A 24,904-nucleotide genomic window follows, 5' to 3' on the forward strand; every position below is an offset into this window, starting at 1 on the left:
GGGAACTCCGCCGCGGGACACCGGGAACTCCGCCGCGGGACACCGGGGGCCCCGCCCCCCCCCCCCCCCCCCCCCCCCCCCCCCCCCCCCCCCCCAACCCCGGGGGGGGCCTGCGCCGCCGCCCGCCTTCGCATCCCCGCCCTCCTCCTCATCCTCCTCCGCCCCGGGTGCCTCCCCCCGGCAGCTCCCTCCTTCCCCTCCCCACCCGCCTTCCCCCCCCCCTCGGGGGCCTGGATCCCCGCCCGGAGGAGGGGAACCCCGATGCCGGGGGTGGGAGTGAAGCCCGTTCCTTGGCTGTCATCCCTGTGGAGCAGCTCTTCCTCCCCCCAGGGACCGGTGGAGGCACCGCTGGCCGGAATGCCCGTCCCTAGGGGAGGAGGGTGTCCCTCGGGGCATGGTTCTCAGGGATGCTCCTCCACAGGCTCCGGGCGGAGCAGCTCCGGGCAGACCCCGAGGCATCGCGGCAGCCAGACCCCGCTGTGACACGGAGCTGCTGTCCCACCCCCTGTGCCCCGGGGTGGCTTGGGGACAGCCTGGCTCGGGACGGGGCGCCTGGGGTCAGGAGACGGGATCCCTGCCACCATCCCTCCCGCTGCCACTGTGCTGCTCCCATGTGCCCAGCGGCAGAGCTGCTGACTTCCCAGAGCCTCGCCAAGCCCCGCAGGGATTCGGCACCCATCCCAGCTCCCGGCTCTGCGCCGCTGGGACGTGCCAGCCTGGAACGCTGCCCCAGGGCCTGGATGCCCAGCTCTGCTCCATCATCCCCTGCCCACGTGTGCCAGGGCACCCCGATCCCCCCCAGGCAGGGAGGAGGCAGGGAACGAGCCCACCTCACGCAAAGTTTGGGTCTGGGGGACTCCAGGCATCCACTGGCACCCCCATCCCTGCATCCCTGCATCCCAGTGATGCCCAGCATGGCACCGGGCCCTGGCTCAGCTGCTTTCCTCCCAAATTGTGATGAATGTATTTAGGCTGCAGCTTTACAAACGCGTGAGGGACGCATGTATCTCCATAAAGGAGCTAATTAACAACTGCTGTTCAGTCAGAGACAGTAAATAAGCTGTCGTGGGCAAACCCAGCAGCTCCACTCCGCCAGTCACTCACCCGCCAGCCCCAGACGTGGTGACAGAGCACTCGACGCTCCTCCGAGATGCCTACTGAGGTAATTAAGGGTAATTAAAGCAAGTGGGAACGAAATACAACGAAACTTTTATAATTCCTGTTTTTTGGATGATTATTCACCTCGAGCTGTTCCTTGTTCGGGGCCACCCAGCAGCAATGAACCCCGTGCAGGAGCACTGGCGGGGTTGGTGTGTCTTGTGGGCAGGGGGCATAGCCCCAAAACTGGCCCCACAGCCCACCCCAAAGCCACATCTCGCCCTACAGCAGAGCAGGGATGGAGGGCAGCCTTGTCCCTTCTTCTCCAGCCAGACCCCTTACACGACCAACAGCTTCCAGAACCCTCAATTCAGCTGTGAATGAATTTGGGGGGGGTCACACCGATCCCTCCCACTGCCCATCCCGTGCCTCAGTTCCCCTCATTTCCCAGGCTGCTTCCCTGGGTTGGTTGTCCCCAATCCAGTGGCACGAAGGCACCTCAAAAGCCCCCAAAAGCACAGGGATGGCAGCAGCTTGGAAAACTGCTCCGTGCAGCTCCCGCTTCCCACTGCTGTTCCAGCGCACGGGATCGGCCTCTCCAGAGGGAAAGAGGCTGGATCCTGCCTCTCCAGCATTCTGCGCCGGCATCCCTTGGAGCCGTGCCGAGCTGGGGGATGGAAGGCAGGATCCTGCAGCCCCTGCCCACCAACCCAGCATGGAAAAAGCAGAGGCACGCCGCGCTTCCAAGAAACTGCCGCGCTGGCTGCCAAGAAACACGAGCCGGAGCAGAGCCTGACAGTTTTCGGGCTGGAGACAATTTGCCTCCGACCCCGAGCGTCACGCGGCAGCTGCGGCGCTGGTGTGTTACCGTGGGGCTCCCCCCGCTCCCCAGGCAGAGCTCAGCCCCCCCAAAGGCCCCCCCAAATCTGGGGGCTGAGCGTTGGGGTGACGCCGGCCGGACCCCGGGTGGCTGCCAGCCCGGACAACGCCGAGGAGGGAATTCCTGCGGCGAGGATTTCAGCGGTTCAGCATTAATTTCTGCACCGATCCAGCCACAACCACCCCCCCCCTTCCCCAGTTCCAGTCAGGAAAGAAAGCGCCTGCGGGAATTCTTTCCAGCTTCTTCGCAGGGCCGTTCGTTTCTGCGGCGCTAAAACTGCAGTTTTGCCTCTTTTGGAGGGATTTCCTTCCCAAAAAGTGAAGGGTGAAGCGCCTGAGAGCTCCTGTCCCACCCCGCCCCCGCGGCTGCACAGCCCCAGAGCTCCTTCTCCATCATTTCCGCCCCCCAAACTGCACATTTTTGGCACTGGGGGGACACAGCCTGGCTCAGATGGAAGCTGCAGATGGAAAATGGCTCCAGAGCTCTCCATCCTGCTCTGATTCCCCCCATCAGTGCCCAGACCCGCAGGATTGGGGGCTGTCCCCGTGTCCCCTGTGCTGGGACACACCACGAGCCTGTGCCTCTCTCCCGGGCTCTGTTCCCTCGCCACATATGGCGTCTCCATGAGTAATAAAAGCTGCTAATTGCCAACAGATGCCCCAGGAAACCCTGACGCCGCCTCTTGCGGCTGTGTTTGGCTGGGAAGGAGAGGAGGGGAGCTGGAGCAGGCCCTGGATCCCCCAAAGCTGGGGGTGGGGGGATCCCAGAGTGTGGCGGCTCCCAGAAACCAGAGCGAGAGGATGTGGCTGCCATTAGTGGCAAACCAGTGGGAGAATGGCCCCACGAGGGAACAGTGCCCCTGACCCACGGCATCACCCTCACCCCACGCCCTCCACAGGGCTGGGAGCCACAGCCAAGCCCCTGTCCAAGGGCCACATCCTGCCCCAGTGTCCCAGCACGGGAGCAGCACCTCCTGTCCTGGCCCAGCACATGGGAACACATGACCTGAACTGGGCACTGGCCACCAGCCCAAACTGGGCAGCCTCCTTTACCTGTGCCAAGCCTGTCCTCTTTGAAGCCCTCGGGAAGCTTAGGTGGCCTTTCCCAGACAGAAGCAACAGCCAAGACCAGGACCTGCTTCCCAATGTCACCGCAGCCACACACCCCTCCCTGGCACCTTATGGCACACCACGGCAGCAGGGCTTCAGTGCCACGGTCCAGCCGAGCTGCCCAGGCATCTGACCCACACCATGGATCGCTCAGCCCAAATCTCTAGTCCCTGATGTGCTGAGAGCCACAAGGCAGGGACGTCCTCTCCTCCAGCACTGTTATCCCGGCACAGCTCCTGGTCTGGAGCCTGGCATTCCTGGCCATGGCTGCCGCTCCTGCTGCCCCAGCACCCATCCCTGGAGACTCCTGCTCCGGATGCCAGGATGCTCCAGCAGTGCCAGGCAGCCCACCTGACGCGCCTCTGCACGGCAATCGCCTCCGAAGTTCCTAATTTGCTCACAGATTAATTACCGTGTAATTAAGAGCTCCCGGCTCCTGCGATAAGACGCTGGTTTGCACGGCAGTGCCCGGGCACGGGATCAGCCCTGGCTGGTGGGATCCTGCAGGCAGGGAGGGGGGCCAGGGGGGTGCAGGCAGGCCGGGGGGACCCCACGGGGCGACAGCCACCCCCTCCCCGGCCGGACCCCCGACACGAAGCACGAGGCGACGGCCGCGGCCCCACGGCACCACAGAGAGTGAACTTTTATTTCCAACAACGACAGCACCTGCCCCGTGGGGTGGGGACGGTGGGGAGGGCTGGGAGGGGACGGCCACGGGGCCCCGGGGAAACGGGGGGGGGGGGGCCCGGGGGGGGGGGGGGGGGGGGCGCGGCCGCTCGCGTGCACACGGTGCACGGCGTGAAGAAACAATCCCGGTAGAAAAGAACGAAGGTCTGAAGGGCCTCGACGGCCGGTCCTGCCCCGGTGGGGGGTGCAGGCGTGATCGTGGGTGAGCATGGGGGGGGTTTGCGCGGGTCCCCTCCGCACCCGCGCCCGGGGGGGCGGCGGGAGGAGGAACCGCGAGAGGATGGGCGGGAGGCACCGGGGGGAGCGCGGGCTCTGCCCGGGGTGGGGACACGGCTCCGGCCAGGCAGGGACCCCCCCTCGGGAGCAAACCCAGCGTTCTCGGCTCGTTGCAGCCCCGCGCGGGCCGGGGGCGGCGGCGGCGACGGGTGCGGGGCTCACACCTCCGTCTGGAAGTCGCCGTCGGCCGCGTCCAGGCCGGCGCAGTGGCTCTCCCAGTCTGCCCGGCACAGCTCCAGCCGGTCCCGCTGGGCGCTGGGCAGGGCGCCCAGCGTCATCGCCTTGAACGTGCTCCATGGCTTGGGCGGCGCGGCCGGGGCCTGCGGCCGCTGCTCCTCGGGGCTGGTCACATCCTGCGGGGCCAGGGGGAGCTGTGGGAAGCGGCTGGGGGTGTGCACAGCCACCCGCTCCACCCTCTGGCCCTGTCCAGTAACCCCCCGGAGGGGGCTCAGGCACTTACGTTGGCCGTGCTCTTCTCCCCGCCGCCCGACGAGACGCTCCACCGCTTTTCTCGCTGCGGAAAATCCCACAGAGCTCAGCTCCTGCATCATTCCTGGATGGCCTGTCCCCCACCACCCTCCCTGGGATGTCCCAGCCCATGCAGGAGGAGAAGGTGAAGGGTTGCACAGGGGCAGACCAGGGCAGGACGGGACGCCCAGGACCTCACCTTGGAGGAGCCAGCAGACGGAGCCCGGTACCTGTCCAGCGTGTGGAACTTCTGGTTGAGCTCGTGGTAGAGCTCAGAGTGGCGCTTCCGTGTGTGCATCACCTTCTGCGGGGGGAGAGCAGAGCCTGCGGCCATCGGCACAGCCCTGCACCCCTTGGCACAGCCCCCAGCCCTGTCCCTGTCCTGGCACCCCGCCCTGCATTCCCAGGGCATCCTGGATGAGCAGCAGAGCCCACTCCACGCTCATCACTGGGGTTTTAATCGAGAGCCAACGCTCATTACTGCCTGGTATAAATCCCCCCTGAGCCTGGGTGCTGCCAGCGGGGCAAAGGCAGTGGGGACAAGGTGGTTCAGTCCCCTCTGATGGCACCCGACCCCGTGACCCCTGTTGCCACGGTGGGACTTACCTCAAAGTCCAGGTCAGAGTACCGCAACCTCTTCCTCTGGCAGGGGACAGGCAGGAGCGGGGAGAGGAGACGGAGAAGAAAAGGGAAAGGTCTTTGCAGGTCCAGGATGAGGGGGAGCAAGGTGGGGGGGGCTCATGCCAGCCCCAAGCCACGACCGGCTTGGGGACACAACGCTGCCGGCCGAGGGGGACACGGAGCTCACCCACCGAGGGCGGGATTCCGAGGGTGGGCACAGGGGTAACTCATGCACATGCACACGTGTCACTCCCCACACACGTGCCCACGGGCCACGCCAGCCCCCCCGCTCACCTCCAGGGACCCCACTTTCATGGCGGAGCCGGGGACGGTGCGGGGCATGGTGCGGCTGCGCTCCGACAGCTCCGAGGCCAGGATCTGCCGCACGGTGGGATGCTGCTTGAACTGGAGGCCGTAGGGAGCCTTCACCGTCCCGTAGGGCTGGTTCAAGTTCACGTTGACGTGGTCCACCGCCACGAAGCCGGGGTAGGTGTCGCCTTCGGCCGCCGGGCGCCCCGTCCCGCCGGGCACCCCCTCGTCGGCGCCGGGACCGAGCGTCCCCTCGTCCCGCGGGAAGGGCTTGAGGCTGCCGGTGCGGCGGGGCAGCATCATGTAGTCGCTCTCCCGGGGGGGCTCAGGGGCCCGGATCCAGCCGTATTCCAGGGGCCGCAGGCTGCTCTCCGTGCACAGGTAGACGGGACCCGGCGCGTCCAGGCTGAGCTGCTGCGCCGGCGCGTCGCCGAGCTCGCCCAAGCCCGCCACCACGTTGGGCGTCATCTTGGGGACCTGGACCAGGATGCTGGTGGGAGGGATGTTCCCTGGCAGGCTGGAGAAGCCCAGGCCACCCTCCGACGTGGTGTTGAGCTTGGGGTCTTCGTCCCCGTCCAGGGAGATGCGGGACAACGTGCCCGTGATGGTGGCGGGGTTGCAGGTGTTCACCTCTTTGAACAGCACTGTGGGCAGGGAAGGGGTCAGCATCAGCTCCGGGGGTCCCAGGGGAGGGTGAGGAGGCGGGAATGACCCCCTGGCACATGCTGCCTGTCCCTCCCAGCTGTGGCACGGTGACATCCCCGTCCCCAGTGCAGGGCACAGGGGAGACCTCACCTGTCTGACACGCCAGGTCAACGTCCTTTTCAAAATCTGTCTATAAAAATACAGAAAGAGGGGAAAGAGCGAGAGAGAGAGGAGAGAAAGAGAGGGAGAAAGAAGGGGAAATGAAGCACCTTGGCCAGCACAGGGAGCGGCGGGGCCTCAAGGGGTCCCAGCCCCAGCAGGGGTGACGGCGCAGCCGCACTCACCAGGATCTGCACCTGCCCGTTTTTGCAGGAGTCAGGCGAGTTTTCATTCTCCTCGCTCCTGCACCCCCCCATCTGACACTTCACCACATCCTGGACCTGCAGGGACAGAGCCGGTCACGGCCCCGCGGCCAGGGGTGTCCCCCGGCACCCCTCCGGGGCCGCCCCACCTCTCGGCGCAGGAACCCGTGCACGGTGATGATGACGAAGCCCTGGACGGAGTTGAAGACGGCGAAGAGGACCTGGAAGAGGATGGAGCGCCGGTCGGTCATGGCGAGCACGGCCGACATCCAGGTCAGCGCCAGCAGAGGCAGGACCACGCAGGAGCTCCACAGCGATGCCCTGGGGCAGGGAGAGAGGGGCCGGGGTGAGCCCGCCGGGCTGGGCTGCCCCGTGACAGCCCCCACCAAGCGTCGCCACCCCGAACCCGCAGCAGCCCCCTGAGCTTCGCCCCGCGCCCCACAAGCATGGCCGGGGCTGGCTGTGCCACCCAGCTGTCCCCTCTTCCTCGGTGTCCCCGAGCCAGCACCGACTGGGTGCTCAGGGCACTGAGGGCTGACTGAGGGGACCTGTGGGCTCCAGCTGAGCCATTGGCATCACCACATATGTCCCCGTCCCTACACAGGCAGTGCAGCCACAGCGAGGGGGCTGGGGGGGAAGTGGGGCCACCATCACTGTCCCACAGCCACCAGAACAGCAGAAAGGGGATTTCTTTCTCATTCTGCGGGGCTGCCTCTAGTCCCACTAAAGCCCCGGGAGCGGGGACCAGGGTGGCAGCGGGCACATCCCAGCTCATGTGCCAGGATGAGGGGTCCTGGGGACGCTCCTGAGCCCGTGCCCCTCGCGCCCTCCCCGCTCCCAAGGGAACAACAGGACCCCCCCCGCCCGCGCCCCGAGCCCGGCGATGACGTGACCTGCGGAAGCCATGCCATGCAGACGTGATGGGACACGCGCGCGCCCCGTGCCCGCGCCCGCCCCGAGCGCACAGCCTTGGCCCCAAAACCCACCCCAAACCCACCGCCCACCCCCACGGGGTGCCCAGGCTGCGCTCGGGGCGGGGTGGGGGGGACGCGGCGGGCGCGTGGCGGGCACTAACATGGCACTGCTGGCGGTGGCGGAGGTCATGGCCGCGCTGGACACCACGCCGCACTTGGTGCATTTCAGCAGCAGGCTCCCGCACGGGGGGGGCTCGGAGCTGTGCCCACCGCACACACACACACACACACCCCACCCCCGGCGCCCCGCGGCCAGGACCGGGCCACGCGGGGGGGATGGATGCAGGCGCGGGAAGGCGGGGAGGGAGGTGGGGAGAGCAAGGCAGGATGGCGGGGGAGGGTGGACGGATGGACGGATGGACGGACACACAGGCAAAAAGCGAATGGGAGAAGGAAAAGAGAAAGAGAGAGAGAGAGAGAGGGAGAGAGAGAGAGAGAGAGAGAGAGCGCCGGGTTAGTCGAGGGCGGCAGCAGTTGTTAATGATGAGGGGGGTGGCCAAGCGGCAGGGGGTGGGGCGGGCAGGGAGGGGGGGGTCTGCAGGGTGCGGACCCCCTTCCCCAAAAGAAAGCATGGGGGTGGCTGCCCCCCAGCTGCCCCTCCAGCTGCCCCCAACAAGAGGCTGCGGGCGCCCCGGGCTTGGCCCCCGCCACCCACTGATGTGATGAAGTCTGCCCCGTCCTCAGCCCGCTGCCGGAGGACCCCCATGCCATGCCCCCGGCGCGGCAGGGCAGGGTGCCAGGGTGAGGGGGCACAGGCCCCAGGGACGCCCCCGCGGGGCGCAGGGCACTTACCCAGCTCGCTGCTTTTTGGACTTATCTGAAATGCCGTCGCGGGACATGAGCTTGTTGAACACGATGATGCCAACCAGCATGTTCACCTTGGGCGAGAGCGGCGCGGGGTCAGGGCGGGCACGGAGCCCCCTCCACGAGCAGCCAAACCCACCCGGGTGGGGTTTTTTTGGGGGGCTCCAAGAGGCTCGGGGGGGGCAGCTCACCAGCACGATGACGGCAGCGGGTCCCACGAAGGCGTAGAGCAAACCGCCCTCCAGCGAGAGCCAGCAGCTGCAGGGGACCGTGGCGTGTCAGGGGACACCCCTGTGCCCACCCCCTGCTCCCAGCATTGTGCCCAGCCCCGTGTCCCCCCATCCCCACGTACTAGGTCGCCGTCCCGTAGCCTTTGGTCCGTGTGAAGCCGACGGAGACCGCGACCACGAGGGCTGGCAACCCTGGAAAAGGGGACACGAGGCTGGAGCTGCAGGGGGTGACACTGCTGTCCCCCCCCCCCAGCATCACCCCTGTGCCAGCCCCCGGGGATGGGGACAGCGATGGGGCCCTTCTGGCACTCCCCGTGGTCTGGGGGTGCTTTGCCAAGACTCCTGGGTCTGCTTTCCTCCCCTGTGCCTCAGATCACCCCAGGGGGTACCAGAGTGGTGCCTCCCACCACCCCATCCCAGGCTCTTACCCCATCCCAAGCACAGGAAGCGCTTCCTGACCAGGCGTGTCCGGATCCGGCCGATCACCGCCAGGTAGGACTGCCAGGCCTCCGTCAGCACCCAGCAGAAGGACGAGAGGAAGAAGAAGTGGAGGAAGGCGGCTGTCATGGTGCACACGCCCTGCGGGGACACGGGGACATCAGGGGAACATCAGGGGGACACTTGCCCGGCACCGCTGCGGTTAAACCCCCACGCCCGGCGAGGTTTGTGTCAAAGCCACCAGCGCGGAGGATTTAATCCCAGGATCGAGTTAATCCAAATCCAATCTGCCGCTGGGAGCCAGCAGGGAGGAGGTGACCAGCCTCGGACCCCACAGCAGCCCCCGTGCCCACCTGGGGGGGTGGCAGGGGGTGGCACCCACCTTGCTGAGCATCTGGGACTGGCCCACGAGGATGAGGATGTTGGAAGCCAGGATGGAGACGCAGAAGTTGAGCAGGATGATGGAGCGCTCAGACTTGATGAACCTGTGGCAGGAGCAGCGTGGGGCCGGGGTGCCAACCTGTCCCCTGTCCCTTGTCCCCCCAAGCTGCCAGAGGGTGGGTGCTGTCCTGGGGCAGGGACAGTGCCAGGCAGCCCGGGCACCTTCTCCCACCTGGGTTATTCCCTTCCCACCACGTTGCATTCAATCCCACCGATGCTGAGCCTTTGCTTGCGCCGTGCCCCCCCTGTGCTGCCCCCTCCCCATACGGCCTCCAGCCCTGGGTGCCCCCCAGGTGCCCCCCAGGTCCCCAGGTGCCCCCGGGTCACCTCCAGAAGGCAGCGTAGATCACCAGCAGGGTCAGCAGGGCCATGCAGGACACGGCACAGCCGATCATTAGTGGCACTGACGGGGTGCCCGAGGGGTCCATGGCCTGGGGGGGAACCGGGGGGGGAGTGGCTGAGCCCAGCCCACCCCCCTCCAGCTGCTCCCTACCCCCAGCTGTGCCCTCCACCCCCCCAATGGGGACCCCTGGGTGCCAGAGGGGGTCGGTGGCAGCGGTGGCACAGCCAAGGCGCCTTCCCGGGGACCCGTGCCCATCTCCATGCCGACGGGGGACGCGGGTGGAATAGCAATGGAGTGGGGGGATGCCAGGGGCTGGGGCTGCCCCTCCCCTGCTGGCTCCCAGCAGTGCCCCAAATCGAGCTCTATCAAGCACAGCAGCCCCCTGCCCATGCAGACCCACCCTCGGGGCGCTGGAAGGTGCTGGGGGGTGCAGGGACCCTTCCCCTGGGCTGGTGGGAGACACCTCCCACCCTCCAGCGCCCACCCCATCCTAGCAGGGTGCAGGAAACACTCCCTGCCCATCCCCACCCTCCTTCAGGGCCCCCACCTCAGCCAGGCCCCCCCAGCCCGGGGATTACCCCCCATCCCCACCCCGTGTCCCCGCCAGGCTCGTCCCTGTCCCCACCCTGTCCCCTACCAGGTCTCTGGGCAGCTGGGCGAGGACGGCGAAGGTGGCGAGCTGGCGGCACTGGCATTTGGTGTGTGCCGGGAGGGTCTCCAGGGTTTGGCAGCTCTCCGTGTCCCAGTTTCCCAAGCCAGCATCCCTGATTAATGGGGGAGAGCGAGGGAGAGCAATTTGAACTAATCAAACACGCGCAGCCCCCCTCGTGTTAAACTCTCCCGAGTTAACCCCTTGCTGGCCCCTTCCTGTGGGGGAGGCAGGTGGGGGGGGCACTGCCAGGGGATCCCCCCAGACCCCTGGAGGAGGGTGAAGCCATCCCTGCCCCGCTGCCCCCACCTGCCCTGGGCTGATCCTCCTGGGAGTGGTGCAACACAAAGGCTTGGGTTTTAATCATCTCACAAAGGTCTGGGAAGGGGGGGACAAGTCATGGAGCGGGGGCCAGGCCTGGGAGGAGGGGTGGTGGGGAGGGAGGGGGTAGAGGGGGGCAGGCAGGGACAGCCCCAGGAGCTCCCTGAGGCACCCATGTCCCCTTCCAGGTGGGTGATGCTTCCCTCCCTCCATGGGGACCCCTCTGTCTATGAGGTCCCCTCCCATCACAGGGATCCTTCCACCGTGGTGACCCCTCCGGTTATAGGGACCCCTCCCTCCATGGGGACCCTCCCACCTTGGGGACTCTCTGGCCACGGTGATCCTTCCTGCTGTAGGGATCCCTCCTGCCATAGGGACCTCTCACGAGGGAGCAGGGAGGGGGTGCCCCACGGTGACACTGCCCACGCACAGGGAGAGCAGCCACAGCTCCCAGTAGGGCAGGAAAACCAGGAACCAGGTCTGTGGGACAGCTGGGGACTATCCCTGGGGCCAGGCTGAGACCTGCCACACCCATCACAACCAACACCTCCCCACCAGCACAGGGCCACTGGAACCAGTGACCCCGAAACGCAGAGCACCCGCGGGTACCTGGGCAGGGGGGCTGGCACTGCCACCCCCCCCCCGCAGCGGTGAGCCCTCCCCCACCATGCCCTACTTTCCCTCGCTCCTGCCAGCGCTAACAAATCACATCTGGCAGGCTGGCACGGGCATTCCTGGGCTCCGGGGCCACATCGATCCCGTGGGAGCTCAATTCACCCGTGTCAGTGGTGCTTGGATGTGGGAAGGGACCTCCCGTGCTCCCCATCCCTATTCCCCATCTCTGCTCCCATCCCTGCTCCCCATCCCTCCCACCAGGCCCCCAGCCCGGCTCCATCACCCAGCCAGGGTGTCCCTGTCCCCCTGTCCCTCACTCACGTCCTCGAGTAGTCCCAGGTGACGCACTGTGGGTGGGACGTTCCCTGCGGACACAGGGACAGGTCAGCGCTTCCCCCCCCGGCCCTGCTCCCAGCCCACGAGGGGACGTGGCCCTTGGGGACCTGCCCGGGTGCCCCAGCACTGGCACATCCCCACGGTGGGCACGGAGACCAGTTCTGTGGCCGTGAGCTGGGAGCTGGTGGCCCCTGCCCGGCCCTCAGTGCCTGGTGGGACCCGCGAGGGACCGAGAGGTGACACGGTGATGGGACAGGAGGGTGACACTCACACCGATGTCGTGGGAAGGGAAAGGGACACTCATGCTGGTGACGAAGGACGCTCATGCTGGTGACGCAGGAGGGCTGATGATGAGGAAGGGCAACACTCACATCGCTGATGATGTGGGAGGGGGACACTCATGATGATGCCGTGGGATGAGGACACTCGTATGGATGACGTGGAGGGGACGCTCACATGGATGAAGAGGGACAGGGACGCTCATGTTGATGTGGAAAGGGGGACCCTTATGTTGATGACACGGGAGGGGAACACTCACATGGATGAAGAGGGACAGGGACACTCAGGTTGACGCGGAAAGGGGGACCCTTATGTTGATGACATGGGAGGGGGACACTCACATTGATGATGTGGGAGAGCTCCACCAGCACGAGGGGCTCCGTGGGCCTGGTCGGCGGGCGCACCGTCACCGTCAGCACCTTGGAGGTGACGGCCAGGGGGGCCCTGCAGGAGGGGGGGACACACGGGCTGTGACAGTCGGGGGGACAGCGGGGGACACAGCGGGCAGCCTCACTCACCTGGGCGGGGGCAGGATGAGCCCCAGCGTGCGGTACAGCACCGCCCCGATGACGAAGTGGGACGACTCGTCCGCTTCTGCAGAGAGAGGCACACGTGTGTGCTCAGCACCACACACGTGTGAGAGCACATGCATGTGAAGGAACACACAGGCCCCCAGCACACACGTGGCATGCACGGACACGCCGCCCGCCCGCTCACACACGTGGGCTCCCAGATGTGCTCATCCTTCCAGATGTGCTCTCATCCATGCACAGCCCCAGACATGCCAGCACACACGTGTTAACCTGCACACACGTGCACATCACGCCTGGGTATGCAGCCCACACCTGTGTCTGAATGTGTGCTGTGCCACAAATGCATAACACACGTGCACAGCACCAGATGTGCACTCCCACGTACATGTTCACACGTGTACACACACGCATGCTCCCACATGTGCACATTCACACGTGTGCGCATTCCCAGATGGGCACTCCCACGTGCAGGCTCACACGTGTTCACACACATGCACACGCCCAGATGTGCAGGTTCATGCCAGTGCCCACTCCCAGATGTGCACGTTCACACACATGTGCAGGCTCACGCATGTTCACACACATGCCCACTCTCAGATGTGCATGTTTGTACCAGTGCCCACTCCCACATGTGCATGTTCACACACATGTGCAGGCTCACACATATTCACATTCACACACATGCCCTTTCCCAGGTGCGTACGCTCACACACACGTGCACAGCACCAGACGTGCACTCCCACACGCGTGTTCACACCCGTGCCCGCTCCCGCCCAGCCCCGGGCTCAGCCCCCTGCACACACGTGCACACACGTGTGCCCTCTCACCGGCAGAGGCGAGGCTCAGCACCTCCCTGGGGATGAAGAGCTTGTCCTCGGAGCTGCGGGCCCAATCCTTCATGCCCCGCCGCCCCTTCATGGGGAAGTTGATGTCGCTGGACACGGCGGAGACGGGCTCCCGCTGGATGCTGGTCACTGGCGGGGCACAGCGGGGTCACCACCGGCTCCCCGCAGCCCCCCGGGACCCCGCGCCCACCCCGCCGCTCACCCAGGTTGTCCGTGACAATGAGGGAGCTCTGGAAAGCCTTCAGCGCGTCCCCGACCAGGTGGATGAAGTCCTCCACCACCTTCATCAGGTGCACGGAGCCGGGAGAGACCTGGGGGAGGTGGAACAGCTCCAGAGCCGCCGGGAAGGTGGGGGACATCTCGGCGGTGGGGACATCCCGGCTGCGCCCGTCCCCCCGTACCACCCACCTGCTGGGCATCCTCCCACTTGTCCCGGTTCTCGGCGTCCACCATGTAGCTCACCACCTGGAAGAAGCGCTGCGGGGACGGGGCTCAGCGGGGCTGGGGGGCGGGGACCGAGCGCCGCCGCCTCCCCGGCGCGTCCCCCTCGCTGTCCCCCCCCGCCCGCTACCTGCACGTCCTCGGAGGACGGGGTGTAGGTGGCCCTCTTGAAGGTGTCGGTGACGTTGCGCAGGATCTCCACGGAGAAGAGCAGGTCCCCGCTGTAGTAGGTCTTGCGGGCCATGAGCTCCAGGAGGCTCCGCACCACCTGCGACATCCCCTCCCCTGCCAGCACCCGCTGCCCCTTGGCCAGGTGCTCCCGCAGCTTGGGCGGGGTGGGGACACCCGTGTCACTCACCCCGGCAGCGCTCCGTGCCCCCGGGTCCCTCCTCGTGCCCAAAGCCCAGGCAGTGGGGACACTGATAGTTGCACTGACTGGGGCAGCGCAGGGACACGGGGGTCTGGGGGGGGTCCACGGGGATCTGGGGCCATTATGGGGGCCTGGGGGGTGTCCTTCCCGTCCCAAAAGCCATTTCCCGAGGACACGGGAGAGCAACTTGGATGGTGGTCCCCGTTCCAGCTCTAGGGTTGGAGCCCTATTCCAAGCCCATGGGGTGTGAGGGATCCACAGGGGTCTGGGGGCATCCTTCTCATCCAAAGAGCCATTTTCTAAGGACACGGGAACACAGCTCGGACCAGGGTGTCCCCCCCAGCTCCAGGATAGGGTTCCTATTCCCAACCCATGGTGTTCTGGGGGATTCCACGGGGGCCTGGGGGGCCCGGGGGGCCCTTCCCCTCCCGAGAGCCATTTCCCAAGGACACAGGAGAGTGACCCACCCCATCCCCTGCCTCACTTTCCCCACACAGTGCCCAGCTGTTGAAGGGAGGCAGCTGCTGGGATGCCAGGGATGGGGCAGAACCCCGGGAACAGGGAGGGGAGGGCAGGGGGGGCCGCGCCAGAGCGGGCACCTACTGAGAGATGCAAGTATCGGTACTCGTGGGAGATGCAGCGGGCGAAGCTGGGCACACCCCAGTAGGCCACCCCGTGGGGGCTCAGCAGGCACCGGCGGCTGGCAGTCCCTGCACGGGAGATTTGGGTTTTGGGGCTGGCACGGGAACCACCTTCCTGGCACCCCCTGTGCCAGGGGGGCTTGGGAGTGCTCAACCCTAATGCCACCTACCACTTCTGGGGTTTGGGGGTGCTCAAACCCGATGCCACCTCCCACACCCTGCCTTGCTCCAGGCTGGCGGGGTTTGGGGATGCTGGACCCCAAAACCACCTGCTGGCCCCTGCTCTGCTCCAGCTGGCTCGACCCCAATGCCACCCTCTGTCTCTGGGGTTGGGGAGTGCTTGACCCCGATGCCACCCACTACTCCCTCCCTGCACCAGCATGGGAGTGTCTGGGGGCACACGCCCCCCTCACCTGTGGCATCAGGGGGACATTTGTTGTAGATGATCTCCCCGGCAGCCGTTTTCTTCCAGGTCATCAGCATGACATACTCGTCCTTGCACATCTCGTGGTAGGCTGGGTGTTGAAGAGGGAGGGGGGTTCAGGAGCAGCCCAGACATGGGGCTAATGGGCACCGGGGTGTGGGGTACCCCATACCTGGGCACTTCTTCTCGTTGCAGGGCTTCACCTCCTCGCCGGTGCCCTCGCAGGGGTAGCCCTGCACGCCGGTGCCCTCGCACATGCGGAAGCGGCGCTGCCAGCCGGTGTCACAGGTCTTGGAGCAGAGGCTCCAGTGGTTCCAGGGACCCCACTTGCTGTCTGCTGTGGGGATGGGGACACTGTGGGACACCCGGCTCTGCGCGGCGAGCGGCACCCGCGGGGACGGGGACAGGGCACCTCCGACGCTGCCGCGCGCACCATGGATCGTAACCGCGCGGGGTGTGAAATCCATGGATCGAAACCCCACGGGGTGTGAAATCCATGGATCAGTGATTTAAGTCTCTTTCAGACAAGACTGGCATCCTGGCGTGGATGCCCACCGTTCCCTGCCGGCATCCACGGGCACCCGTGGCGTGCCTGCCTCCCTTCGCGCCTGCCGCCGATGCCACCCCCCCTCCCACGAGACAAGGAGGGGCTCAAAGGACTGGACGAGGACCCTGTGGGTCCATCCTTCGGCCTGCCTGTCCCCCTGCCCCGCCCCCAGAGACATCCCTGGCCTCACCAGCCGCCCCATGTGCACACCGAGAGCTCACACGTGCTTGTCCGCCCAAAGCACGGCGGGACCCGCGGCCACCCGGCACCGACGGGTCCCCCGGCGCGACCGGGGGGCGAACCCTCCACCGAGGTGTGCCCGGTGGGAGCAACCAGCACGAGAGAGTTGTGTTGGCTGCTGCTCCCCGGCATCGCCCCTCGGCTCCTGCTCCCCCGCAGCGGAGGGGGCCGGTAGCACCCTCATGTCACCGGCGGTGACACCGCGGGGCGGGACGGCCGGGCCGCGCGCTGGGTGCCATCCCCCCGCTTTCCCCCCTCAGCGCGCGGGGCCTTACTGGGACAGGTGGGGTTGGAGCACTCCCGGGCGTCGGCGTGGGCCCCCCGGCACTCGGCCCAGCCGTGGGCCGAGACGCTGCACTTGCGCGTGCGCTGCTGGGTGCCGTTGGCGCAGGTGACGGAGCAGCGGCTCCAGGCGCCCCATTCCAGCCACTGCCCTTCCACTGCGGGGACAAGGAGGGCGGCGGCGTCAGCTCCCGCTGGCCGGCGGCCACCGGGATGCACACCGGGATCTCCGCGCAACGGGTCCAACCTACGGGGGAGCCGGCTCGTCCCAAGCCGAGCTCGGCCGGTGCTGAATCCTGCCCCACACTGGGGGACTGTCACTGGGGCTGAACCCCCACGCTGGCTTCACCACCACGGCCACGCTCACACCGGGGAGCCTGGCACTGCTCCCACCTAACGCAGCGCCCCTGGCATCACTCCTGCCAGACCCAGCAGCCTCGGCGTCGCTCCTGCCAAACCCAGCGCTCCTGGCATCGTTCTCCACCAAACCCAGCATCCCTGGCATTGTTCTCTGCCAAACCCGTGAACACCAGCAGTATCTCCACGGGGCTGCCGTGGCCAAAGCCACGAGCCATGTGTGGCATGTCCCCGATGGAGCTGCTGCAGAGGAGATGCTCCTTGCGCTCCCCCTCATCTCCCACTCTCCTTCCTGCTCCGAGCTACCTGCTGGCCTCCCTGCACCACACGTGGGGTTCCCTGATATGTCACCGCTGACCATCACCACACAAACCCCACGGCCACCAACACGGCCACTCCTGGCACACGGGAGGAAGGGGTGGGTGGCGTTGCCGCTCACACACGAACAGACCCCGCAGCCAACCCCCTTTGCCGTTTCCTAGTGCCCCAAAAATGTCCCTGTGCCACCACGGTGCCAGCGCTGTGCCCGCCACAGCAGATAGGCAGGGAAGGAGTCGGCTCCTCCACGGCCCCCAGGCTGGACCCCTGCCCGTGCCAGGGGCTTGAGACCCTGGCACGGCTGACGGTGCCGTCTCTCCCCCCGGATTTCCAGCAGGGACAGGAGGGTGCACCCCACACCACAGCATCCCTGCTCCCCTGGGCTGTCCCAGCTCCCCACGGCGGTGCCACCCATCCCTCGCAGCGCCGCAGCCCCGCGCCGGGAGCGCGGCCCTGGCGCTCGGCCGGTGCCACGTCCTGGTGGCATTCCCGGTGGGAAGAAGGAGCGTGGGGAGAGGGAGGGAGGTACTGACCCGGGCAGATTGCGATATAGCAGGGCTTGGCCTGCAGCTCGGGGCCCTCGCAGGCCTTCCCTCCGCGCCGCGAGGCCACGCACCGCCGCGTCCTGGTCCTGGCCCCTCGCCCGCAGGTCACCGAGCACAGGCTCCACGGGGACCACTCCTGCCACGCGCCGGGAACTGCAACACAGCACAGCACCACTGCTGCCGGGCTCCAGCCTCCCCCTCTGCCTCCTGCCACAGAGGGGTCCTGGCCATGGCAGACCCCTCGTGCCCCGCGGTGCAGTTGGGCGCAGTCCCTGGCACCGCCTGTCCCATCATCACTCCAAGTCCCTGAGCTGGCAGCGGTGCCACTGCCACTCCCTGTCCCGCTCCAGCCTCCTTTTCGGGGTCCTGGCACTGGCGGCGCATGTGCCCCCTGCCCACGCACAGCCCGGCTCACCCCAAACCACGTTCAACGCACCGAGCACGACCTGTCCCTCGCACCTACAGGAGCTGAGCACACCCGGGAAAGGAGCAGGGACCAGTGTGGCACAGGAGCATCCTAAAGGATGCTCTTCCATGACTTCTGATGCCGGGACAGGGCTGCACTCCCTGGGACGGAGAGGAACTGAGGACTGAGTGTGTTGGGGATGCAGATCCCTTGAAACATCCCAGGTTTGGTCAGGGCAGTCTGGCTGCCACTGCGGCGCCCTGAGGTCCCTCAGGTTCCCAAAATCCCACACGAGACGCACAGACACCACCACGGACCAACGTGAGACCCTCAGCGTCCTGCCTGTGACCTGCCTCGATGCACTGAGCAGCTCATCCCCCTCCTGCCCCACGCAAATGGGGACCCCCCAGCAGACCAGGCCGGACCTTAAGTCCCCCCAGGCGCAAGCTCCAGCCTTTCCTTCCTCCCCAGCACAAAACCTCGGGGACATCCGGGGGAAAGCCCTGAGTTAGCCAGGAGGGAGGGCGGAGAGGGGCCACCAGCCAACCCTGCTCCAAAGGCAAATCCACGGCAGCAGCACCAGCGACAAGGCACGAGGGTGCAGGGCACCCATTCCAGACGCCTCCCAAGAGCAGGCGGGCAGGCCAGAGGACGGAGGGACACCAACAGAGCTCCGAGCAGCCGCGACCGCACCGAGCCGCCCTCCTCACCCACCCCACACCTCCAAGAGCCCCGGAGACGCTCCAGCAACACAACGTCCCCTCTGGGCACCCCGAGGCGGCGGCGGAGCCCCCCCCCCGGTGCCTGCCGTGCCCCCCGTACCTGGGCAGGTGGCGGTGTTGTTGCAGGCTCGCGTCTCCCGGAGCAGCCCGCTGCACAGCGTCCCGTACGGGGAGGACACGCAGGAGCGCGTCCGCACCTGGGAGCCCTGCCCGCACGTCAGGGAGCACACGCTCCACTGCGACCACTCCTCCGCCGCCGGGTCCCCTGCGGGAGGGAGACAGGGGGGAGATTGAGAGCCCCCCCGGGGGGGGGGGCACAGAGAAGGTGCCACGGGGGACTGGGGAAGGAGGTTGGGCAGCGCTGGGGAGCGCAGGGATAAGGGCGAGGTGCCGGGGGTGACACTGAGGATGTCAGCGGGGTGAAGGAGCCCACCCTGCCCTCTGGGCCCAGCACCAGCTGCACCTGCAGAGAGACTGGGGCGTGGGATCACACCCTGCGTGAGGGAGAGCATCCACCCCAGGTGGTGCAGGCAGGGCGGGCAGCACAGGCAGGGCGGGCAGTGAAGGCAGCAAGGGCAGGGCTGGCAACGTGGGCAGCGCAGGCAGCACAGGCAGCGCAGGCGGCACAGGCAGCGCAGGCAGGGCAGGCAGCGTGGGCAGCCCGCCACGGCTCCCCCTCCCCACCCCATCACACATTGACATTTACAACAACCAGCTCTTATTAAGGTTGATGATGTCTCTGAGGCTCTTGGACAGGCCAACAGCAGAGCCCATCCGTTTAAATTAAACAGGGATATATGGAGGAGGGCTCCAAAGGGGACCATTTGTCCTGCAGACAGGCAGGACGCAGGCTCTGCGTCGCCCACGGTGGTGACAACGTGCTGTGGCTGCTCCGTGTCACACGGGGACCCCAAGCCTGGGCTGAGTCACCACTGGGGTCAACCCACGCTCTGCCCAGGAGCTCCCAGGGGGGGTAGGACCCCCGTGAGTGCCCGGGAGGAGATCTGCATGCCAGGCACACGGAGCAGAGCCGGGGCCCATCCATCTCCCACTCACCTCCGGGCCCTCTGACCATAAATCAGGGGGGGCTGAGGAGGGGGGAGCAGCACACTCAAACCACCCAGATGGATTTGCCAAATAAACACATTTGAACGAAACAATTAATGGATTTTTGTTTGCTTTACAACCCTCAGAGGAAGGTGTAAAGGGAAAAAAATTTATAAATGGAGCAAATTAAGTCAGTCCGTGGGCGGGAAGTTAAAGGGAGCTGCTCCATCTCCATCACCCCTGCCCGGGCACCTGAGCCCAGTGTCACCAGTGTCCCCTGCCCGTCCCCATGCTGGGGCAGTGCTGGTACCTGTCTGGGCCATGTAGACACCTGGTTCATCTGCTGACCGTGGCCACTGGGTCTTCACCTTCTGGTTCTCCTCGACCGCATTGCCTGGAAGAGGGAAGCACTCCAGTGAGAGCAGGCAGGGGACAGGGATGGGGACAGGCCACTCTGGGTCAAGGGACATTGCAGGAGGATACAGGGACGCCTGGCCCCACGCTGAGCACTGCATGGCATCCCTGAGGGCAAGAGATGGTTGAGCACAGCTGAGCACGTTCACAGATCCCCCAAACACGTGTCACGGCTCCCCCAGAAGCGTCACCCCCAGTCGCAGGGGCTGCAGCTGGAGCACAGCCCTGAGTGGCACGTCCCTGGTGCAGCCGGGGTGCCTGTGCCCCTGCCGTGCCAGGCAGAGGTGCTCTCCCGTCCCCACTTATCAGCTTGCTGCAGTGAGGTGGCACAAATTTATGGCTCGGCTCACCAAAAATAACAAGTGATCCATCAAGAGCACTTGGCGTGAAATTAACTGGCATGTGGAGGGCTCGGCGGGGGACGCGGCTGCAGGCGCAGGGGGACGCCTTCCCTGGCCCCCCCCCCACAGCCCCCAGGTCACCTCCTGTCCTCCAGTGGGGTCTCTTGTCCCCAAATCCAGGTGCAGGATGCTGGTGAGTTCCCACAGATTCACTCACAGATCCACTGCTGCCAGCGGATGTGCCGTGGGAGACAGCAGGGGATCCCCTGGGCACCATTGATGATACGACCCCCAAAACCACCATGGGGACCCCGCTGCTGTGACAGGCAGGAGAGCAGCCAGGTATGGCACAAGCGCCTCACTGAGCTGCCTGGCACTGCCAGCCAAGCGTGGCAATGTCCCCAGGGGACAGAGAGGAGGTGACATTGGGACACCTGGCACTGGCAGGGAGCCCCCGGCCATACTCCAGGCACAAGGGTGGAACGCAGGACAGGGACAGCCCAGCCCCAGCAGGGAGCACAGGCTGTGACACTGATTGGGCTGTAAAACAGACCCAAATTTACCGAGTTTTGCCTTAACCAATGGTAAGCCTGCGAGGCTCCTCACCGGCACCACCAGCGCAGCCAGGGACACTTGGATCCTCCCTGGGGACATCCCATCCCGTGACTTGGGGTTCCCAGTGGCATGAGAGACACAGGGGGACCTGTAGAGGCTGAGGGGCTGCCCAGGGGGGTCTGTCTGGCCACCGGGCCAAGCTCCCCATGGGGCTGCCCACCCCCGGGAGCGACGCGGCAGAATTACACCCGGCACGGCGAGCGCCCGGGGAGAACCATAAATCCCCAGGATATACGAGAGCGTTCTCCCTGGCTGTGTTCAACAGAGACACCAAATTCAATTTCCTTCAGAGAGCACTAAATCCTCGGCTGTCACCGCGGGGAGGCTGCGGCTTAACCCCGGCACCGCACCCCATCCCGTCCTGGGGGTGCCCAGCACCCCACACCAGGGCACAGCCGCTGGGTGCAAGGGCAGGGCTGTTCTTTTGGGGACCTCGGGGAGAATCCCAAGGCCAGTTGTGTCCTTGTCCCAGCATCGCCTCCCTGGGGGCTGGTTTCTGAAGGGTGATGGGTTAGGAACCCAAAACTTGGAACTGCTTGGCCTCGATGTGGCAGGTCCTTGGGGGGGGAGCGTCCCCCCTCCAAAGACCCCCAGAGAGAGGGGTCACCCTTTGGGGTTCTCCGGTGGGGGTTCACCCTCCCAGGGCCTGCAGCCCCAGGGTCAAGTGGTTGAGCGCGCCCAAAGTTCCATCCTCATTCCCACACCCATCCATCCATTCTTTCCACCCCCGTGCCCATGGGAGAGCCGCTCCCCGCCGGGGATGACGCGGGGGCCGGGGACCCTGGGGTCAGCGCCGTGGGGAGGGTCTGGGCGGGTGCCAGCCCCCCACGTCGCCGCTGCGGCGGAGCAGAACCGGTGAGATCAGCGCTGGGCGCCCGCCAAGCCTCGGCTCACAGGCGCCATTCAGCCCCCTGGCCCTGCCTGCCACCGGCCCCCTGAAAGGCGGCCATTCTCCCCCCCTCCCTGGGGGGACGCCAGGTGGGACCCCCTCGCCGCATGAAGGGCGCTCTGTGCTCCGGCCCCGCGGTGACGCCGGCGGGCGCCCGGGGGGGACGGTGGCGGCGGCCGCGGCACGAGGGGCGGCCGAGGGAGAGCGTCACCCCTGCGGCTCCGGCACCGCAATAACATCGAACCTCCGGGCGCTCCAGCCTTTAATTGAATGTCAAACGCAATTTGGAGGAGGAGTGGGAGTTTGAGCCGCTGCTGTCGCAGCTGGAGAGGCGGCATGTGGTGCCCTGCCAGGTCCGCAGGGACTCCCCCCCTCTCCGGCATGACCAACCCCACCAAACCACCCGTGGGGATGTGCCAAACCCCCCGGAGAAGCATCCGTCTGCTCCATCCCATCCTGCATCCCGCTGCTCCCCAGGCAGCCCCTGGGCAAAGGGGCAGCCTGACCTTGGGGATGGCACCTGAACCCGGCACTGAGCTCTTAGTCATCCATGTGGAGTCGCGTTTAAAGGGGGGGGAAAAAAAGGGAAAAACCTATAAAATGAAATCAGCTCAAGCAGCTCCCCTCGGGATGAGGCGATTTAGAGCCCTGCAGCTGTAACGGACCGGGGATTTAGTCGGGGGATCTGCCCGTAATGACATTTAGCTCCTGAAATAAATGCTAAAGCCCAATGAAATTATATGTACACCCACAGCCCAGCCCCGCCACCTAATCTGCCAGATAAAGACCCCACGCAGCCCGGTCGGGGATTGCTCCTGCCCGCGCATCACCCGGGGCAGCCGCGCGGAAACATCTGGCCAGATGTGCCCCAAAATCCCCACGTCGCCCCGCTGGGCTTGGCACCGCGGGCACAGGGAGCATCCAGGAGAGGCGGCCCCTGCCCCGGGCAGCCCGACCCCGGTGCCCAGCACATGGGTGAGCGCAGCTGCTTTATCCTCACCCGACGTTCCTACAATCCCGTAACGAGCAAATGGCCTCATTCCGCCTGGTTAATAGCCCGGCCGCCGTGCCGTGACATCCTGCCTGGAATAACAAGCGCCCGGGCTGCAGCAGTCAAGGGTAATTTGCCACGGGAAAGGGTCATTTTACCTGCAAATTGTTTTCCACGTCTCCACCAAAGCAGAGCGGGTCGGCTCCCGCTCCAGGCTCGCAGCCCTGTGCCGGGAAGGCGCCAAGCGAGGCCAAGGAGTCACACGGGCTGTGCCAGAGCAGCCGTGGCATCACCCTGGGTCACCATGGTGGCAAATGGCCCCAAGGGTTGGTGGGACCAAGCTGCAGCTCCGCCGAGCCTGGGCATTGCTCTGGAGAGGTGCCCATGGAGCTGGGGCGGGGCAAAGGATTCATCCATTGCACGGCATCCATGCTCCATGCACGTGCCCAACTCTAACCCTCCAGCCTTGGATAGTGTTGACAGGCAGGGTTCATCCATTGCACAGCTTCCCTGCTCCATGCAATGGCTTCCCTGCTCCATGCACGTAGGGTTCCCTCCATCCCCACGTAGGGTTAACGGGCAGGATTCACCCATTGCAGACTTCCCTGCTCCATGCCCAGCCCCAGGAGTGTGCTCAGGCAGCATTCACCCACTGCACGGATTCCCTGCTCCCCGTGCAGTGCCCCACTGACACCCTCCAGCCCCAGAGAGTGTGTACGAGTAGGATTCATCCATTGCACGAATTCCCTGTGCCCAACTGACCACCCCCCTGCCCCGTGGGGTGGGCAGGATTCACCCACCGCATGGCTTCTGTGCCTGACTGGCACTCCCTTGCCCCAGAGAACATGCATGGGGCAGAATTCCCCCATTCCACGACCCTGCTCCACGCGCAACAGCCCGGGAGCAGGGGCTCCACCCCCGGGGGCTCCTCCTTGACCCCCACTCACCGTGTGGCACCTCGGGCAGGTCGACGTCGTTGGCATTCGCAGAATGCAGGTCGGTGGGGCAGCAGTCGGGGTCGGCGGGCGGCGGGGTGGGCGCTCTGGCCGCGTGCCGGGTGCCGTTGCGCCGCGGCGCCGGCGGGCTCTCGGCCTGGCAGCTGCAGCCGGCGTGGGTGAAGCCGCAGCGGCGGGCGCCGGGCGCCTGCAGGCACTCCTCGAGCCAGCGGCACAGCACGCTGCAGGTGAACTGGCTGGAGTTGTTGTTGTTGATGAGCAGCACCTCCACGAAGCGGAACTCCAGGGCCTGGGGGGCCAGCAGGCGAGGGGCCGCCTCGGGCTCGGCCGCCAGGCACAGCTGCACAAAGTTCTTGTCGAAGTGGAGGAAGGTGAAGGGCCCCGCGTCCTCGCACAGCTCCAGCTCGGCGTCCTCCTCCTCCTCCTCCTCCTCCTCCTCCTTCTGGGGCCGCTGGCGGGAGGGCGGGGGGCTGGCGGCCTCGCCCCGGGGGTCGCACGTGTAGTTGGCCAGGTAGTGGTCGAGTGGCAGCACCATGGGAGAGAAGTGGGTGCAGACCTGCTCCTCCCGGTTGAAGCGGAGGTAGAGCGAGTACTTGGTGGGGTCGGGGTTCTCCAGGGTCCAGGAGCAGCCAGAGGAGATGGTGGGGAAGAGGTCCTTGAGGGAGAAGGAGCCGTAGAGGACGCCGGAGGCCAGAGCGGAGCAGGCGCTGGGAGCCGGGTCGAAGCCCCGCGTGAGCCACAGGAGAGACGATATCACAGCCAGTAAGAGGGGACCAGCAGCGGTCATCCTATGGCATTTGCCCTGAGGGGAGACAGACAGACAGACAGACAGACAGAGGCTTAGCAAGAGGCACGGCCGCTGCGGGCTCCCTGCTGTGCCAGGGGAGTGGGGACCTGGTCTGGGAGGTCAGCACCCTGCACCAAACCCAGCCACTGCGGGGTGTGGGAGCAGCATCTCAGCTACTCCGTGGCCCCAGCTGGTCCATGTCCCCAGCCACCACCTTACAGGCCGGGGACAGCCATGGGAGACCCTTGTTCCATCTCCCAGGCTGTGCCAAGGAGTCCCTGGGCTGGGGACTGTGCAGTACAGACCGG

At 66.3% G+C, this 24,904-nt stretch overlaps 1 protein-coding gene across 6 annotated transcripts; it reads right to left on the reverse strand.

Annotated features, from left to right (window-relative positions):
- Positions 1–3,708: 3,708 nt before the first annotated feature.
- ADGRB2 (adhesion G protein-coupled receptor B2) lies at positions 3,709–24,608 on the reverse strand. 6 transcript variants are annotated; one of them, XM_027701355.1, is made up of 31 exons: positions 23,801–24,608; positions 19,914–19,997; positions 18,657–18,821; positions 17,417–17,581; positions 16,202–16,366; positions 15,312–15,476; positions 15,129–15,230; positions 14,678–14,784; positions 13,835–14,029; positions 13,672–13,740; positions 13,466–13,574; positions 13,246–13,392; positions 12,404–12,479; positions 12,227–12,329; positions 11,592–11,635; positions 10,323–10,449; positions 9,670–9,773; positions 9,284–9,386; positions 8,892–9,042; positions 8,586–8,655; positions 8,425–8,491; positions 8,222–8,307; positions 7,531–7,629; positions 6,605–6,776; positions 6,438–6,533; positions 6,244–6,283; positions 5,434–6,092; positions 5,125–5,160; positions 4,718–4,822; positions 4,511–4,564; positions 3,709–4,403 (listed from the first exon to the last, which is right to left on the reverse strand). In XM_027701355.1, exons 1-31 carry the CDS (start codon positions 24,594–24,596, stop codon positions 4,209–4,211), a joined length of 4,656 nt encoding a protein of 1,551 aa, XP_027557156.1. In that variant the 5' UTR covers positions 24,597–24,608; the 3' UTR covers positions 3,709–4,208. The 6 variants fall into 6 exon arrangements, with proteins under 6 accessions (XP_027557156.1, XP_027557152.1, XP_027557151.1 ...); XM_027701351.1 differs by lacking the exon at positions 17,417–17,581 and having other exon boundaries at positions 15,312–15,473; XM_027701350.1 differs by lacking the exon at positions 17,417–17,581.
- Between the last annotated feature and the right edge of the window lie 296 nt (positions 24,609–24,904).

The sequence above is a fragment of the Neopelma chrysocephalum genome, unplaced genomic scaffold (assembly GCF_003984885.1).
Source record: "Neopelma chrysocephalum unplaced genomic scaffold, ASM398488v2 Primary Assembly neopelma1_155, whole genome shotgun sequence".
Classification (NCBI taxonomy): domain Eukaryota; kingdom Metazoa; phylum Chordata; class Aves; order Passeriformes; family Pipridae; genus Neopelma; species Neopelma chrysocephalum.

Bases quoted from the DNA above. Each gene is read 5' to 3' on its own strand.
- ADGRB2 (XM_027701355.1), bottom strand. From the start codon at position 24,596: ATGACCGCTGCTGGTCCCCTCTTACTGGCTGTGATATCGTCTCTCCTG. The intron at 9,043-9,283 runs GTGGGTGCCACC...GTGTCCCCGCAG, and splicing joins AGTCCCAGATGCTCAGCAAG to GGCGTGTGCACCATGACAGC. The intron at 4,404-4,510 runs GTAAGTGCCTGA...CTGGCCCCGCAG, and splicing joins GGGAGAAGAGCACGGCCAAC to GATGTGACCAGCCCCGAGGA.